Source organism: Nothobranchius furzeri, chromosome 7, assembly GCF_043380555.1.
Source record: "Nothobranchius furzeri strain GRZ-AD chromosome 7, NfurGRZ-RIMD1, whole genome shotgun sequence".
Taxonomy (NCBI): domain Eukaryota; kingdom Metazoa; phylum Chordata; class Actinopteri; order Cyprinodontiformes; family Nothobranchiidae; genus Nothobranchius; species Nothobranchius furzeri.
In genome coordinates, this window is record NC_091747.1 from 27,301,526 (window position 1) to 27,321,087 (window position 19,562).

General features: G+C 43.6%; 1 protein-coding gene across 2 annotated transcripts in view; it reads right to left on the bottom strand.

The window, feature by feature from the left end:
* Positions 1 to 1,270: 1,270 nt before the first annotated feature.
* The window catches only part of ube2g2 (ubiquitin-conjugating enzyme E2G 2 (UBC7 homolog, yeast)), a 37,440-nt gene continuing 19,148 nt past the window's right edge, over positions 1,271 to 19,562 (bottom strand). For both annotated transcript variants that reach the window (XM_015974440.3, XM_015974439.3), the window contains 4 exons: positions 16,830 to 16,875; positions 5,001 to 5,119; positions 2,662 to 2,802; positions 1,271 to 1,690 (listed from right to left, as the gene is read on the bottom strand). In XM_015974440.3, the coding sequence (XP_015829926.1) occupies positions 1,578 to 1,690; positions 2,662 to 2,802; positions 5,001 to 5,119; positions 16,830 to 16,875 (419 nt within the window). In that variant the 3' untranslated portion in view covers positions 1,271 to 1,577. The remainder of the gene's footprint in view (positions 1,691 to 2,661; positions 2,803 to 5,000; positions 5,120 to 16,829; positions 16,876 to 19,562) is intronic.

Genomic DNA, 19,562 nt, shown 5'->3' on the forward strand with positions numbered 1-19,562 from the left:
AGATATGTTCAATTAAAAAGATCTGAACAAAAACAATTATCAGCTCTGGTTCTCCAGAACCACACATCTGGACTTCAGAGCGATGAGAACAAAACCACTCTGATTTAAAAATGTCAAACAGATGTCCACCTGTCTTCTTCTGGTCCTGTTCTTCCGTATCTCCAGCTGTCTCTGCTCCAGGTGAGTTTACCTGAGAAGTCTTCATCTGTTGGCTCACTCAGCCTGCATTTAAATCTAAATAGGAAGGAGGAGCCACAGGTGTGTGTGTGTGTGTTGACCCTGACAGGAAGTCAAAACGACTGGTTCCAGGCTTTTAAAAAGAAAATGGGAAATGTTTTCATGAACATAAATCTGAAGTGTTCGTTTAAAAAAAACAGGTACTAAAACAGGTGTTTATAACAGACCCCGCCTCCTGCTGGTTGTCAGAAACAAGGCAGGTTTGGAGTTTATAACCAATGTTGATCAGAGATGAAGCAGCAGGAGGACCATGTGGCTGATCTCCGATGCATTTGTGTCCATGATACGAGTTCCACAGGTGAGCCAGAGCTCCACCTCATACCCATCAGCCCTGCCCATGTTTTAATGACTGCTGTATCCTCACAATCCACAAGGGCTCAAAGGAAGGCAAGTGGACTAAAACCAAATCAAACCAAAGAAGTCTTCATTCAAGCCCTTGTGGATTACCACGATCAGGAAGAGAACCTTCACCAGTAAGGAAAGCAGGTACACAGGTAAGTTCAATTACATAGAAACTTACTTTGGCAACAGGTAAGTAAAGTTTCTCAGAAAAATCACATAAAAAATAAATCATGACTAACAGAAAAACCCCCAAAAGAATCATTCAAAACATAAAAGATCATAAATCAAATGAAAAAAAAAAAAAGGATTAAGCAAAAGGAAATTCTAATGATATCAAATAAAGGTAATTCTACTGGACTGGTTCGGTTCTGGTTCCATCTCCACCCAGCTGCTGGGTGAATCCACAGAAACAGGTACGCACAGGACAGAAAAAACACACCTGGACGTAAGTAGCTCAGAACCCAGTAAACACGCTTCAAACATGAAACTGGATCCAGTCCAGCAGGCAGAAACACGCCTGAACCCACATGACTCACCTCATCATGGTCATGTGACCTGAGCTCAGATGAAGGAAGAGCTTCAAACACATCACTCAGTGAACACGTTAATGGTCCAGAACCGGTTCTAGCACCAGAACCAGGCCCTTCTTAGCTGCAGCGTGTTTGTTTTGAAAAGAACTCCAGACACAACGTTCAGGATCGCTGGGAAGTTTCTTTAATCAGGTCATTTACAATCAGAGTCAAAGTGAAGCCGTTCAGAAATCAATCAGCTGATCGTTATGATTTCATGTTTAAAACCTCACAGCTGACTTCCACCAGCTGACCCAAACCCACCCAGAACCAGAGAAACACAAACAGCAGGTTAAAGTGCAAAAAGTCCTCAGATAAACTTAGATCTGTCACCACACACACGCACACACACACACGCACGTACACACGCACACACGCATGCACACACGCACGCACGCACACACACACAGCAGGGTGATGACTTCATCTCTACAAGCCCAGAGACTTCCTGACGATCTTCTGAGCCAGTCTGTAGAACTGGTCTCTGTCCTCCCGCCACATCTTAGACGCATCGACGTTGGCGCCGCTCTCATCATTGGGCTCTACAACAACCACACAACACAATCGACCTTTAGTAGCATCAGAGGGCAAGAAAGTTGAAAATAGTTTCCACTGGCTGATGACTTTGTAGGCCTGTGTTTAACATGTACCAGGTGTGTAGCGGGTGTATGTTTAAACATGTGACAAGTCTGAGTTAAACATGTACCAGGTGTGTAGCAAGTGTATGTTTAAACATGTAAAAGGTGTGTAGCGGGTGTATGTTTGACATATGCCAGGTGTGTAGCGGGTGTATGTTTAACATGTACCAGGTGTGTAGCGGGTGTATGTTTAACATGTACCAGGTGTGTAGCGAGTGTATGTTTGACATATGCCAGGTGTGTAGCGGGTGTATGTTTAACATGTACCAGGTGTGTAGCGGGTGTATGTTTAACATGTACCAGGTGTGTAGCGAGTGTATGTTTGACATGAACCAGGCTTGTAGCGAGTGTATGTTTAACCATATAACAGGTGTGTAGTGAGTGTGTGTTTAACATGTAATAGGTGTATGTTTAACATGTGACAGGTGTGTTAAACATATACCAGGTGTGTAGCGAGTGTATGTTTAAACATGTAAAAGGTGTGTAGCGGGTGTGTGTTTAACAGGTGACAGGTGTGTGTTAAACCCGTAAAAGGTGTGTAGCGGTGCATATGTTTTAAACGTAATAAAGCTTTTGCTGTAACTTTTGCTGCTTCTTGGACAGGACTCCATTGAAAATTAGGGGTTTTATCTAAATGGGACCTTTCTGGTTAAATAGAGTTTTAGAATATTTTTGTAAGGATTCATGACAGAAATTGCTTAACAAAATGACACAAACCGCCCACCCCCACCCCTGCACGGCAATACCTTGGTAGCTGGTGTGTGTACCGTGGAATAGGTGTTTTAATCATGTAACAGGTGGATGTTTAACATGTAGCAATGATGTAACAGGTGCGTGTATAACATGTGACATGTGTAGCAGGTGTGTTTGTCTACCTGCCAACATGCTGACCACAGACAACAGGATCTTCTCCACACTCTGGACTGGGCTCCACCTTTCTGCACTGCTCTCATAACCCATTGGATCGTCCCCTGGGGCATGGAGGATGGAGATGCACACTCTGCCATCAGGGTAGACTGGAAGGACCAAAGTTGTAAAGTTTAGTATGGTTAGTCGTTGAAAACAGTTCAGTCGTATGGACGTAGTTTGGCTAGCATCATTAGCCATTATTAGGATTTCAAGATCCTGGTTCTGGTCTATGGGGCCTTACATGGACAAGCACCATCTTACATTGGTGATCTTCTTAGTCCCTACACCCCCAGCAGGTCCCTGAGGTCGAGTGACCAAAGCCTACTGGTTGTGCAGCACCAGGCTAAAGGTCAAAGGTGACAGATAATTTGCTGCTGTGGTCCCCAGACTCTGGAACTCTCTCCCCCTGAGCCTGAGATCAGTGGACTCAGTGGATTCCTTTAAAAACAGCTGAAGACTCACTTGTTCAAGCTGGCTTTTGTATGACCTTCTTCACCACTCTCTCTTTATTCTGCTCTCCCCACCTATTCCACCTTCCTCAGGATCCGCTGATTTCCCTATTTCCTATTACTTTTTTTTAATCACAATTGTCTGTCTTTTGCTCATTTCAAATATATTTTTAACCATTTTCTAAATTATTTTTTGTATTTTTACATTTTTTGTTTTTGTGAAGCGCCTCGCGATTTTTATCTTGAGAGGCGCTATAGAAATGATATTTTCTTCTTCTTCTTCTAGCTTGGCCTGCCAGACTCATCAAGTCATTTAGACCAGAGGAAAGAGCCGTAGCGAACTCTGCTTCAGTCGACATATTTATGACAAACTCTGCGTTGTGGTGTGACGTACACTGCTCAGCACTGATTGGCTCGGTTAGAATTCTCAGGGGGTGGGGCTATTTGAACAGGAAAGATCCCAGACCCGTTCTCTGTGCAGAATTAACCAGAGGAGGAGTCTGGCGGGCCAGGCTAGAGCATCATAGCTGTGAAGCTAATGTGATGAGAGCCGGTTCTGACAAACTCAGGAGAAACAAGCAGTGATGAAACTGGCAGCACAGTTTTATTTTTCTGTAGAAAAATGCTTGAAATATCTGGCTTTGCATGGAATGAGTATTTCATAGATTAATTTCACGTTTTTGATTAAAATTCTGACATAAATGAACTTTTGCACCAGATTCTCATTATTCCAGTTTCATTGGATCCTATCAGCTGATCCAATCCAATCCTACTTGATTCTACAAGTTCACAGGTGTCACGTTTTATACCATCACACCGGTCGGTCCTCACTCACAACCTAAATGTCTATCAGGCAGTAAACACCTAGGTCTATCGGGACTGGTTCTGATTGGACCACATTTCTGTAGGACACCTGACTGAGTTTAATCCAGTTTAGTTAAGTATATTTGTATAGCCCCAATTCAAAACTATCCTCCCACTTCACAAAGTAAATATTCCAGTTGAAGTTCAGGTCATTGTTATTATTATCATTATTATTGCCTCTTCTGCTGTTTACTCAGGGTGCTTCAGGATGAGGTGATCCGGCTGCAGCAGGAGGTTCTCATGATGATGGGTTCTAACCAAAACCTCTGTCCTATAATCAGTACTGAGGGTGAGCTAGAGTGAGCTGTGACATCACAGCATCTGCCCACTAATCAGAGCTAATGAAACGGTTGGCTAACGAGGCGTGTTCTGACAGGTCCAATTAAAGGTTCTGAAAGAGGGTCTCTGTGAGTGGGCCAACCAACTGGTCATGTTAAATGAGAGGACAACTAGAATCAGAAGAAACATGCCATGGGTAAGGGGGCGGAGCCTACAGGCGGACTTACTGTTGGGATTAAACATGTCACAGGTAAGGGGGTGGAGCCTGCCAGTCGACTCACTTTTGGGATTAAACATGTCACAGGTAAGGGGGCGGAGCCTGCAGGTGGACTGACTTTTGGGATTAAACGTGTCACAGGAAAAGGGGCGGAGCCTACAGGAGAATTTACGGTTGAGATTTAACATGTCACAGGTATGGGGGCGGAGCCTGCAGGTGGACTTACTTTTGGGATTAAATGTGTCACAGGTAAAGGGGCGGTGCCTACCGGTGGATTTACTGTTGGGATTAAACGTATCACAGGTAAGGGGGCGGAGCCTGCAGGTGGATTTAATGTTGGGATAAAACATGTCACAGGTAAGGGGGCGGCGCCTGCAGGTGGATTTAATGTTGGGATAAAACATGTCACAGGTAAGGGGGCGGAGCCTGCAGGTGGATTTACTGTTGGGATTAAACATGTCACAGGTAAGGGGGCGGAGCCTGCAGGTGGACTTACTGTTGGGGTGAAACATGTCACATGTGAACCTCATCTTCGGAGGACTGAGAGGATAATCAGATGGGAAACTAAGGACGGCAGGAAACACACCTCCTTCAAAACACGTGTCTTCAGGACCCCTGAAAGATACACAAACACACGGGTGAATAACACTGATCACAAATATCAAACTACACCTGTAGACTGGAAGGTGAGTGGAGCTACAGCCAGGTTCTGTTTGAATGATAGACTGAACAAGACAATCAGCTGAGAGGTGGACAGCTGTTACCACGGTGAAAAGGTGAGGACAGGGAATCAGAACAAGATGAGTCTGATCCCTGACCAGATACCTGATCCATGATATGGTGTATTTACCTCCGCCAAAGTTGTCACAGTCTGTATCAGAGTGGATGGAGGCTGTAGGAGAAGCAAGAGAGATAATGCTGCTGATTGGGTTAAACGGCACCTTGGGGTTCCCTTTTGCTTTGCCTTGTTCTTTCACAAGCCTTCTTTTTTTCTGCATTGGTGCTTGATGTCGTTAAACCAGGGAGTAGGGTTCACTGCAGGAACTGATCTGGTTCTGACAGGACAGATGTTGTCCTCGTTAAACTGAAAAGTGAAGGAATCTGGGTCATCATCAGAAGAACAGGGTGGATCAAAAGCAGCAGAAAATGTGCTAGCTGTGCTCTCATTAAGAAAACGAGATCTAACCAGATGGAAATCAGTATGTGGGGCCGCAGAAACAGACTAGTTTAAGAAAATTCGATGGTGATCTGAAATCTAAACGCCCTGTCAGAACCAGATCAGGTCCTGCAGTGAACCCTACTCCCTGGTTGACAGAATTTGCAGCTTTAAGCACCGATGCAGAAAAATTGAGCACTTGAGGAAGAACTCATCTCCATGTCCATCTGCTGCATCTAAAAGATCTTCTAACCTCATGAAGTGACCTCCTGTTTAGCACCATCAGCAGTATAGTCTCTGCTGCTTCACCTACAGCCACCTTTCACTCTGATGTAGACTGAAGACATTTTGTCAATCTTTGTTGTCAAAGTTAACAAGGTTAGGTCTAGCATCCCTCCCTCAGCCTCATCTCTGCCTGAGTTAACAAAATTAGTTAACTCCATGAAGATCTCTGCAAACCCCCCTCCAAATCCTCCCGGCGTGCTCTATAATTTTAAATGTCTGGATGATTTTTTTAACTGATGGCATCATACAGACATTTAATTTCCATAATTACGACAAAAAGCAACAGCTCTTGTTCATGAAAGTGCTGCTCTAGTAGGGCTGGGCGATATGGCAAAAATAGAATATCACGATTTTTCCAATATTTTATCACGATTTCGATTTTATCACGATTTTTTATCCATGAATAGCATAACTTCAATTGCGTATTAAAGAAGAGAAACATTGAATAAATAAACATTTATTCATATTAGGGATAATCAACACAGTGCTAACACACTTCTATTTTAAACTCACACCAGAGATGATAAAAGCCCTGAGAGAAACAATTACAAAAATCAGTTTTTCTCGTTTTTCAAGTAACTTAACATAAATTAAAATCGTAAACATATTTAATGAGCAAACATGTCAATTGAAAACGTATTGTGCAAACATTAACTTGTTCAAAATACTATGTAGCTCCCAGTTGCTCATGTAGTGGATAGTTAAGCTCAAATACGGCTCTGATGTGCGGCTGGACCAGAGATCGCTTGTGGTAGCAAAAAACTGCGCATTCTGAATATTTTCTGCAACTCTCACTTTGCATTCAGCGTACATGCGTGGAATGGCGATGTTCGAAAAATACTTGCGGCTGGAAAACTCGTAGCGCGGATCCAATGTTTTTATCATTTTCTTAAAGAGCAAGTAACGTCTAAATTAACTTTTTTTTGCTGATGAACTGTATAAATGAGTGTCTAATAGTGTTTTAAATGTGTGCATTCTTTATTTTAGCATTTTGGTGCATTTTCTTTAAAAATTAAAAATTCTGTCTAAAAACCACAGTAATGCGCCACCTTCAGCTGAAAACATAGAATTTGAGTCATTTTGAATAAATTTTAGCCAATGGCTAAAGAGTAAGATACTACGTAAACCAGTAGAGTACTACGTAGCAGCTCTGTGCCAAAGTTATAAAAGCAACGAGCGTCTCGGCCACGCCCTGTGGCGAGTGGGAGTTGGATTTGCAAGCGAGCGTAGGAGGTCAGCGGTAGTTCAGCATTAGAATATAGCATTAGCATATCCTAGTCTTTAGCATAGCTTTTAGTGTTATAAATACTTATTTAGTGTTAGCTTGGCTGTTGGATATTGTAGTTTAGTTAGTGTTTGGCTGTTAGTGTAATTGGGAAAGTAGTTCGGGTTTAGTGTTCCATATCGTCTTAGTATTAGTGAGTAGGTGTAGTGTAGTATGCTTGCGGTGACTCTGTGGGCATTTTACCCGCGATTCTGCACGCCTCCGTTTGAAGTGGGAGGCTGCCCACCGTGGCTCTTCCGCGATTTAGATGCAGCCCACCGACTCTGCTCCCCCACCACGGCGGGCTCCAGTCTGAGGTGAGTAAGCTAAGTAAACGTGTTAACATCTTCTAAAGACAATTTCCTACCTAAATGCAAAGTCTGAGGGACGTGGTTCACTTCCTTTAGCTAGTCAGTCGGTAATTCTGCAACAGTGGCTCTAACTGACGCAGCACTAGTTGACAGACAGCATTACAGCGTGAAATCCAGCTTGTGACCTGGTTCTGTAAGGAATTCTGCTCAGGAGGTCACATTTCAGGCTCTCCACATCATATATGACTGACTTTTACGTTATAACAACGATCACACACTAGGAATGTTATAAAGCGCCTATATAGGAGATTCTTTTGTATATTATCTGACTTTATAAACTCCCAACAACAATGTGCTTATATTTTTTTTTTCAGGCTAAATCTACCCAGGACACTGGCTGTCAGACTGATTTAGCTGCAAGAATGCACTTGTCCAGGCTGACGTGAAACCTTCCCTGTAGCAAAGGTGAATTATTTTTAATAATCTTCTATGTAAACATTTTATTATTACCTTCTAGTTTTAATTTGTTTTACAGATTATTGTTACACGTGATTTTATGCTCTTTTAAACATTTATAAATGTGCTGCTTCTTTGTTTTTACATAGCCAGCCAGTTTAGAGCTCACAGCCGCAGTGTGTCTTGTGACCCACGGGGACCATGATGAAAATTCATCTTCCAGAAAGTCTCAGAGCAGCGGCCACACCCCCTGAAAAGACCAAGGTGTGAGGTGTCTGCTGTTGATTCCAGCTTCCACCTCAGTGACAGTGCAAGCTCAGTGAACTGTTCAAGGTAAAAAAAAAAAAAAATTAAAACATCTCAGAATTTTTAAGATATTAACAATTAAATAAGTATGTGATTACATCATGACGGAGGCTACTGATTCTGCCCCCGTGACACTTGGTGGGGACGTGTGAGCTGATTCACCTGGAAAATAACTTTTACATTAAATGTTTTGTTTTTGCTATCAAAAGTAAATTAACTAATAACCTGCATTATTGCAGGACACTCAGCAAAATATGGACTCTACACCATGAGGCATGCACACATTAATATTCTATAAGAGCACATAAGGTGAGCAACACCACATATTGTACACTGTCCTGAATTTGTTTTCTTTCTGCATCTCATTAGCCTGGCTGATCACCTGATAACTCCTGTCATCTGGTTGTGACAGCAAGAGGATGTCCTCACACACCTGTAACCTATCAGCTCATCTGGCAGAATAGAGAGAGAAGAGACAACACCACATCTCCTGTTCCTGGAAAGCCTTCAGCCATCCTTCGATGACTGAGAACCTCCATCAGCTCTGTCTCCTGTCTGCCTACAATTATTATAATAAATATTGTGTTTGACAAGTTTTTTGTGCTGCCAAATATCTCATATAGATTCCAGTTTTGATATTTTAATGGATATTTATAAATTACATTGATTATCACATTTTTGTTGCATGCTTAACTAGCTCTATTGTGATTAATTAAACTAGCACCTCACTGTTAAAAGCTCGTTTTAATTTCAAGCATGTTTAAGTATTTATGGACATAAACAAAAACAGGAAATATATAAATTGAGATTTATTTAATTAATATAACAAATAAGCGGGAAAGAGTCATTGAAAGGCACATTCTTCTGGAAGCTCCTGATCCTGACGACACCAGACCAGCTGCAGACACCAGAGGACCTAGAACCAAGAGAGCAGCTGTTATCAGTAAATAAATAAATCAGGGCAGTTTTAGTGAGCTGAACACATTACAGAATAATTTTCTCATGGGGTATTTTCATAACTTTATATGCAGCAGACTGTAACTTGAGCCCAGGGCTACCGGAGAGCTGCTATCCAGCACGTTTCAGTGGATTTTCCTACTTTAACAGGTTAGATTAGCTGTTAAGCAGCTCAGCTATTTGTTGCTGATTAAAACCAGGTGTGCTGAAGCAGATAAACCTCTAAAACATGCTGAATACTAGCTTTTTAGGGCCGTGGAGCCAAACACTGCAGCTAATCCAATGCTATGGCTAACGGCTACTTACATTTCAGAGATGGTTCTGTTGGGTCGGTTCTGGGAGTTTCAGGCAACTCACAAGCTCAAAACAATAAGGCTCAGGTCCGCTTGTCTCCTCCAAATAGACTTGGTCCCTTTCTTCTCAAGTGTCTGGGTAAGGAGGGGGAGAAACGTCCTCCACTTCTAATAACTGCTCAGAGTAAAGGGAGCTAGCTTCGTCTAGTTAGCCATCGTCTTCGTCACTGCCGCGGCTCCGCCCTCTCGGTCCTCCAGGCAACGCCTACTAATGTTGCATTTTTTAAAATTGATACATGGGTGGAGAAGGACTCCGAGGCTCAATTGACCCGCTCTTTGACCCACTCCTACTGTTCGCACGGGACACAAATCTTTAACCAAGTGGTACGTCACTGCATCTGTCACGCTGTTCCATCGTCTGCTGTCTCTGTCGTAGGGAATGAGTTTTGTGAGTGTTTATGTTAGCGTTTGCTGCCTGGAAGAAGCACTAGCCGCTGCCGCCGCAGGCTTTTTAGCTTTAGCTGCCAGCTGGCTGTCATTGCATTGTTTGGGATGGCTTCTTTTCAAGTGCTTAAACAAGTTTGTGGCGTTGCCATCACTTGCCTTGACGCTCTCCTTGCAAACTTTGCAAATGACGTTTCGCTGCTCTTTGTCATCTGGTGAAAAACCGAACCAGTTCCATATAATGGACGAGGCGTTCCTCTTCGGAACGAAAACCTCGTTGCCGCTCTCAGCCGCGGCCGAAGCCATGTTTGTTCACACACAGGTGAAAACAAGCGGGGCACTAATAAATTACTATGACTCACTCTGATTGGTTAAGAGTCAAACAAAGGCATGCATTAGGGATGGGTACCTTTGACATTTGAATCGATTCGGTACTAATTCCCGGTACCTACGAATCGATACCGGTACTTAACGGTACCAATTTTCGATACTTTTGAGTGATTCATATTTTAAATCTCTTTTATAATTAAATATATATTTTTCTCAATACATAACAATATTTGATAAATATCACGATAAATAACATACAACTGTTTGTATTTTAACATCGTCCTTGTAGTTTATAAGCTGATAATTAAACTGAAGCAAACATCTTTACTGTGAACTAAATTTACTGTGTATCTTCATTCCTTTTGCAGTCTTTTTTCATTTGATTTTTCCTACTGGGAAGTTAGAATTTCCGAGGAGAAAGCGAACGCACCATTAGCCGATAACAATGGTGGCAATGGAAGCTAACATATCAAGCTAACAATATCTTTAACAGTTTATTTAACTGCTGGAGCAGATTAAAATGATGATGCCTCACACTTAAGGTTGGTTTATGCTTGACGCGTCCGCGAGGTCCGCACGGCTCCGCGCGGAAAAGTTGCGTCATTTTGCGTCATTTTAACAACCACGCCCCTCCACCGCGTCTCCGCACGGCCCAAGATTTCCGCAACGCGCACCTCGGAAAATTTCTAACCACGCGGACGGTCAGACGCGGAAAAACATGGCGGACCGGCACGGCAGAGGTTCGTAAATACAGACATTTGTATGATTCAACTCTTAGAGATCACCGTGATCAACATGTTGTTAATAATTCTTGGAGAGAAATAGCTCGCACTGTCGGAAAAGACGAGGACGCTGTTAAAAATGCTGAAATGCCATGTTGTAAACAGTGATTTCTACTTCTACTATGGTGTAGTGTTGGATGCATGCTGTAGAGCTCCATGCTGCCCCGTTTAGTTTGGGAGAATATTGGCTCACCGCAGAGACGAGCCGCACAAACCATAAACGCTGCGAGTTGTGAAGCGCGTTCCATCTGCGAGCCGCATCACCGCGCGGAAAGTGAATGCGTCAAGCATAAACCAAGCTTTAGATCGTTGTCGCTGGTTTCATCTTCACCCAGTCACCTGTCGCATTTAGTAAAGTGAAGCCAAACTTTAGAGTGCGTTCATGTTCTTCTAGTCGGGAATTCGGAGTTCCGAGGAGAAAGCGAACGCACCATTAGCAAAACGGAAGCTAACATATGAAGCTAACATTATCTTAAACATTTTATTTACCTACCGGAGCAGATTAAGATGAGGATGTCTCACTTAGATCGTTGTCTGTCGCTGGTTTCATCATCACCCAGTTACCCATCACATTTAGTGAAGTGGACCCAAGCGTTAGCGTGCGTTCTTTCTACCATGCTGCTCTGTTTACAACTCGCTCGCAGCGACCGACGACATAACGCTCTTGCACATGCGCAGCTGTCTTGGCAAGTTCTCGTTATGAAGGACGGGTAACGAAACGAGGCACCGTTTGAAATGACGTGAATCGGTGCTCGGTCGGTACTATGGAATTCGGTCGGTACCATTCGCCTGAGGTAAGTTCACTTTTCACTCAGAGGCAGAATTTCAACAGCAGAGCTGTGAATCATGATAAAAAGGTCTCTCAAAAATGACAGACCGTCAGATGTGTAGATCGTAACACGGTCTAAAATTGTCATATCGCCCAGCCCTATCCTCTAGCAGGGTTTCCCCCAGAAAATGAGTTAAGCCTGGTGGCTTTGGCCGTCGGGGGGGTTGTTGGGGCGGATCGCGAGCTCCGTCCCGCAGCGCTCCTCCGTGAGAGTGGGGGTGGGGTGGTTGCACAGGTTCCGCTGCTGTTTCTCACCAGTATCAGCAGATGGAGGGCTCTAGTTTCGTTGCGCCGCTCGTGTTGTTGTGTCAGCGGACACGCTAGGGTCGGGGAGAGGGGCGGGGCATGATGCTTAAGGTTGGTTTATGCTTGACGCGTCCGCGTGGTCCGCACTGCAAAATTGCGTCATTTTAACAACCACGCCCCTCCACATGGCCCAAAATTTCCGCACCGCGCAACTAGGAAATTTTCCAACCATGCGGACGGTCGGACACGGAAAAACATGGCGGACTGGCACGAATTAGTATGGCAGAGGTTCATAAATACAGACATTTGTATGATTCAGCTCTCAGAGATCACCGTGATCAACATGTTGTTAATATTTCTTGGAGAGAAATAGCTCGCACTGTCAGAAAAGACGAGGACGCTGTTAAAAATGCTGGAATGCCATGTTGTAAACAGTAATTTCTACTTCTACTATGGTGTAGTGTTGGACGCATGTAGAGCTCCATGCTGCCCCCTACAGTTTGGGAGAATATTGGCTCACCGCAGCGACAAGCCGCACGAACCAAGAATGCTTCAAGTTGTGAAGCGCGTTCCATCCGCGAGCCGCATCACCAAGCGGAAAGTGAATGCGTCAAGCATTAACCAAGCTTTAGTCTGGTGGGTGGGCAAGCAAAGCCTGGCGGGCCGCCAGACTTATAAAGCGCTGGGGGAAACCCTGGATCATGTTACAGTGTGTTTTCATATATTTATAGGCTTACTTGTCCATGAGAAGCGTCACCAACTGATACTCTATTTTTTCACAGAAAGACATTTGTCCCTTCAACACAAGTTTAGACTAAATCCAAAGGAAATTTAGATTTCCCAGCTTCCATGCGGCATTCAAATGCACCACGTACGCACAAATAAGTCAGGTGAGAAAAAGTCTCAAAAGATGTTTGTACTTGTAAACTCATCTGTGTGTGATGTAGTTTACCAGGTGATTTGTGTGAGTGGTGTTTCTATGTGTGTGTGTGTGTGTGTGTGTGTGTGTGTGTGTGTGTGTGTGTGTGTAAATCTATGTGTGTGTGTGCGTACATGTGTGTGTAAATGCGTGTGTATCTGTGTGTCTAGAGCCTAATTTATACTTCTCTGTCTGAGAAGCGCAACGCCATGTGTTGGCGCAAGAGCTCTCCGATGGGCTGACATAGGGGGATGGAGACAATCCCAAATTTTTAGCTTTCCGTAAAAAGCGATGGAAAAAGGCAAGCTTGTGATTGGTCAGGATGCTGCTCCTGTAAATTTAACAGCATTGGCTTTATTGAAAAAGTAAAAAGATATTTAGCGGCGGGCACAGAACAGATTGAAGAATGCATGGCAGAAAAAGTCTGAAGATGTGAACGCTTTTTCACCCGTGACTGAAGGAGGACCAAATACGGAGCAAGCCTTTTATTTGTGCCGATCGCATGAAGAAGTGGATGGGGGACAAATTTGTTTGTGTTAAAAAGTCTCTAAAATACATTCAAACAATGTAAACACAATAGTAAATAAACTGTCGTGGACCGGATATGTGACTGTAATGGTGGCAGGATATCTCAGAATAACGCTACGCCCTCTGTTGTCCTGGAGGGGAATTATTTTGCAAAAATTCAGCTGACGGAGAAGCCTGAGAACAAACCATCTCCGTCAAAGTGTCTCTCCGTAGTGGAGCTGACGGAGATGTATAAATTAGGCTTAATTTTTCTCAAAAGCCATCAATGATAATATTAACAGTTCCCATGTTCTGTTTGCTACTGTCGAGAGGCTAACTAATCTCCCAGCACAGTTAGCCCCGGACTTCATATGTCAGACCAGATGTGATGAGCTTGCATCCTTCTTCAATAAAAACATCACAAACATTAGATCAGCCATTCATTCCTCTACATCAACTAACACAACCAGACCACTGACACAGCCACACAGCAACAACCTGGCCAGGACGCCAACTTTCACCCTGATTAGTACTAAAACACTGAATGACATAGTAAAGGCCCTAAATCCCTCTACCTGCTGTCTGGACAGCCTAACTACAAACTTCTTTAAAATGTTTTTAGTTGCTTAAAAGCTGAGGTACTGGAAATTGTTAACTGTTCTTTACCTTCAGGGCTTTTTCCTAAACCACTGAAAACTGCTGCTGTGAAACCCTTCTAAAGAAGAGGAAACTAGATCCTCAGTGTTGAACAACTACTGACCGATCTCTAATCTCCCTCTGATGGAGGAATCATTGAAAAGGTGATAATGATCCAAATAAACAACTATTTACAGTCAAATAACATTACGGACGGTCTTCAGTCAGGCTTTAGACAGCACCACAGCACAGAGACTGCACTGATCAAGGTATTAAACCACATTCGTCTCAACACCGATTCAGGTAAAGCGTCTGTCCTGATAATGCTTGACCTCAGTGCAGCTTTTAATACTGTGGACCATAACATTTTTCTGGACTGGACAGACTGAAACTGGGTGGGACTATCAGGCACAGTTGTTGGCTGGTTCCAGTCCTATCTCAAAGACAGGGGCTATGTTGTCTGTATTAGAGAATACCAATCAAAGCAGATCACCAGGACATGTGGGGCCCCCCAAGGCTCAATTCTTGACTTGACTTAACTTGTACTTTGTTTCGAACTAACGTAAAAAAAATAAATAAATAAAAAATACATTTTTTATACAACACAACTCGACACAAAAGCAATCAAATAATAAAGTCCAAAAAGGAGTAGTTAGAAGTAAAACTTGTAGATTCCTACCCCCTTCTCACTTATTCTTATTCAACTTATCTCAGAAACAAAATTTAAAAATTAAGAAACATATTTATATAAAAATAACAATAATATAGAGTAACAAATAGATTAAACATACTCAACAATCAACTTCTTGTATAATCAGGTGTGCACATAAGTGGTCCGCAGGTGCGCATGCGCTGTCAAATTAAACAATGCGCACCTGAAAAAAAGAGGCAGCACGCATTTGCACACCTAAGATTTTGTGGAGGAAGACACCACATTTCTGGAGCATTTTAAAGATGTCCAAGAAGCAAGCTCTATTAAGTAATTATTTTGGTGTTCCTGCGCCTCCAAAAAAATGTCAGACTGAGTCGGAGCCGCAAAAGAAAAGAGTATTCGCGGAGAAGTGGCTGCAGGAGGTCAGCTGGCTTCAAACAGACGATGAACGCACAGAGATGTGGTGAGGAGCAGAACGCTCCGTCTGTGCTTCGGTATGTAGGTCACTGCGGTGGTGGTGGAGGTGAAGGCGAAGAGCGAGGACAGAACCGCTCTGCTTCTCATCTGCAGCAGCTGTGGGGGCAGCTCTGTTTTGTTGCGACTAACTGTTCCCACAAGACACATTTTATTTTGGAGCAGCTCTTCTCCAAGGGCTAGTGATGTGAAAAAATTGTCCGTGGTGACAGTGCGGCCGCTCAGTCCCTCGTTGAGCTCCAGCACCACTCGCCTCCCTTGCTCCCTTTCTGCAGGGGCATCTCGCGTCATCTTGCCCAGGTAGGGAATAATCCCCCATGCATAAGAAGAGGCTACATCGCACAACACCCACAGCTTGAAGCCATATTTTGCTGGCTTTGAGGGCATATACTACTTGGAAGTTGCAGCGACCTCTGAATCCGACGAGCTGTTCGTCCACACACACATCTTTGTTGTAGGCAAGAGGGAGCCGGGCCACCCGGAAGTCCCACACCTCCAGGAGGGGAGCGAGCTTGTACTGCTGCACCAACCGGCGTGCTCAAGCGGTCATCAAACCGCACTGCTGTCGCCAGCAAATGGAACCTTCGCAGGCTCATTGTGGCTCTGAAAATCGGCCTCCCCGTTTCCTCCCCCCAGAGGCTTGCAGTAGATTCCCCCAGGAACGGAGCACCCCCAGCGGGAACAAGCAGCCCAAGGAATGCACGGAGTTCCACGTAGTCAACATCCGTCCAGTTGTCATACTTTCTCCTCCCCTCTATATTAACCCCTCTATATCACAGATCTGTCTTTTGAAGATTTGTAAAGTGCTTTGATCCCTGCATGCATGCATGCCTGCACAAGCACACACAGTGACACATGACAAAATGCCATTTTGAGAATGAGCAGATTTTCTACTTTCAGTAAAGGCTTATTTTTTTAAGGCACACTGTAAAAACACAATTATCAAAAATTCAGAACACACATATGAAAACTATTGTATGGAATCTCTAAATAACACACAAACCTTTTTATTTATTTATTTATTTTTTTTTACAAAATATGTATTATAATGGACAGTCAGAGGTAAAGAAATACAGCAGAATCATTTAATTTAAATGCAGTGTCAGTCATTGCCCTGCAATATATGGAGAAAATATGCCATCTAGTGGAAAACGGTAAAAACTAAACATTGAATGTGTGACTGGTCTGGGAACACATTTTTTAATTATGCTAATATTTATGCTTATAAAAATATGATTTATATGGAAGTCAATGGCGCAAAAAAATGCAGAAAGATGCTTAACGCTACAAAAACATTCCTGCGTTATAATAAAGGGAGTTGAAGATTTTTTCTAACTATTTTTAATACTTCCTTCACAAATACACACCCTCCCCAAAATTAGATAAATTGCATTAACATTGCCAAAGTTATTCACAAAAATACACGTGTCAGCACAAAAAATGCTTTAATGTTGGGTAAGGGTTAAGCTCGTACTCACATGATGAGTGCCTCCCATTCAAAAAAGTTCTCCTCGTTGGCTGGACCTGCAAAACAGACATCTGTGTTATTACCTGCCTTAACTATTAACCCACTGTCGAAAAAAAAAAACAACCAAACAACTACGAAACAAAGACAGAAGTGCATGATGTGCAAGGACAAAAATTACAGCGTGCCTGGAACGGTACATGCACATCAGGGCAGAAGCAGAGACAGCAACCATCAGAACGACTGTGCTGGGGATATTTTAGATTTCCAAAGATGCTAAAGGAGACACTCGGGACGATGGCTCCGCAAAATGCCTGGGACAATTGTTACCTTAACCAATGGGACCCACCGCCCATCATCAGACAAAAAAAAAGATGATGGGCGATTATTACGTGCATGTGACGCCATGACGCATGACCTGATTTGCAAATACAGAAGAAGTCCAAAACAATTTTTTATATACAAGTGCAGTGCATATGTTTGCTGGAAGAGAAATTTAGATTTTTCTTTTGTTAAATTTAGTATTTGTAGTTTGGTAGTGAGGTATCGTATTAAACATGGTTCAAGTGTTAAAAGTAAGCCTCGTCTTTGTGTTTCCCCGTGGTGCCCACCATTGTGGTACTTTATTTAAGCAAACAGTTTTTCTTCTGAACAGACTACTGGGTTTCTTTCTTTTATAAGTTAGTTGGAAACGGACTAAATCACTGCTGCGTTTGGATACACTCTGAGAAGGCAGCTCTCTGGCAGAGGTCACATGATCCATTTATTCCTGTCACTTTCACTTTTTAAATAAAGGATAATTCCTTAAATTTCCACTCAGGTGTGCACCATGCTGTGAACGTACGGTGTGACCCACTCTGTAATGGCTTTTGAGCCGTCTCACGACCAAATCAGCCTCAGTCTTTAAGCATGCTTGAAAACCTATGACTCCCGTCTGTAACCGACCAATGAAAACACACCTCTGGGACGCCGCAGCAGCAAGACTCCGCCTCGCTGAGCTTGCGGATTATAAACTACACACCAGTTATTATTTCTGTTAATAGCCCAAGTTCAACTGCAGTTATACTTAAATATTTAAACTACATTTGTAGACCATCAGAATAATTGTGAAAAACGTGATTCTGTGAGGGTGAGGAGATCAGCTCATAAATATAAAAATTAAAACACAAAAACAAGAAATCACATTGACTGTCACGATTCTGCTCAGGACGAGGGATTTGGCTAACACGGCCAAAAATCGCAGTGTGAGCCGGGCATTACACCGAGTTACGCAACTAGGAGCTGATAAAATAATAAATACTCATAGTAATAATCAATAAATTTATATCACAACACACAAAGTTTTGAGATTTTTAATTTCCTTTCTGAACTATTTAGTCTGATGAGTTTTAATGTTTTAAATCTGTTAGTTTGTTACTGACAGCAGCTACATTATAGTTTCAGTTTCTCTTCTGACTGAATCGCTGCTGCAGCATGAAGGTGTAGGTTCTCAGTCATCCTAGACATCATCCTCCATCCATCCATTTTCGGCCGCTTAGCCGGAGTCGGGTCGCTGGAGTAGGAGCCTAAGCAGGGAGGCCCAGACTTCCCTCTCCCCAGCCACTTGGGCCAGCTCCTCCAGTGGAATCCCAAGGCGTTGCCTGGCCAGCCGTGAGACAGTCTCTCCAGCGTGTCCTGGGTCTTCCTTTAGGCCTTCTCCCGACTGGACGTGCCCAAAAAACCTCACCAGGGAGGTGTCCAGGAGGCATCCTGACCAGACGTTCGAGCCACCTCAACTGGCTCTTCTTGATGTGGAGGAGCAGTGGGTCTACTCCTAGCCCCTCCCAGACGACCAAGCTTCTCACCCTATCTCTAAGGGAGGGCCCAGCCACTCTTCGGAGAAAACTCATTTCAGCCGCTTGTATCCGTGATCTCCTTCTTTTGGTCACTACCCAAAGCTCGTGACCATAGGTGAGGGTAGGAACATAGATTGACCGATAAACCGAGAGCTTTGCCTTCTGACTCAGCTCTCTCTTCACCACGACAAACTGGTACAACGCCCACATCACTGCAGACGCAGCACCAATCCGCCTATCGATCTCATGCTCCAGCTTTCCCTTACTCGTGAACAAGACCCGAGATACTTGAACTCCTCCACTTGAGGCAGGACCATGCCCTTGCACCTCCAGGGTCTTGCCACTGAGCTTTTTGAGGTGAGAATATAAACTACTTCTGACAGGAGACTGCCAGATGTTCCCAGCAGACCCTCACAATACGTTTGGGCCTACCAGGTCCGACCGGCATCCTCCCCCACCATCGAAGCGAACTCACCACCAGGTAGTGGTCAGTTGACAGCTCTGCCCCTCTCTTTATGTTTAGGTTTGTGTATTTAGCAGACGCTTTTGTCCAAAGCGACTTACAAGTGATAATCGGCATGTTGCCCTTGAGGCTAACAACAACAATAACAACTTGACATCAATCAGGCTCTTTCGGCTCTTGGAGGGTGCAGACACTTTTTCCTCCTCTCCTCCATATCTTATCCTCAAGGCCCTTTGTCTGTCTCTGTGTGCAGGGTGCACGGCTGCTTCTGCATTTTTCTGGAAACTGAAATTCACTAAAATGGATCTCGTCAGCTGATCTCTCAGCGCGATTGAAAAAATTATTTCAACGATGAGAGTGGGAGAAGGGGCTTCCGGATGCCCCTCTGGGACAGACTCAGTTGGACACGTCATGGACTCCTGGAAACAGTGGAACTTGATTTGTTTAT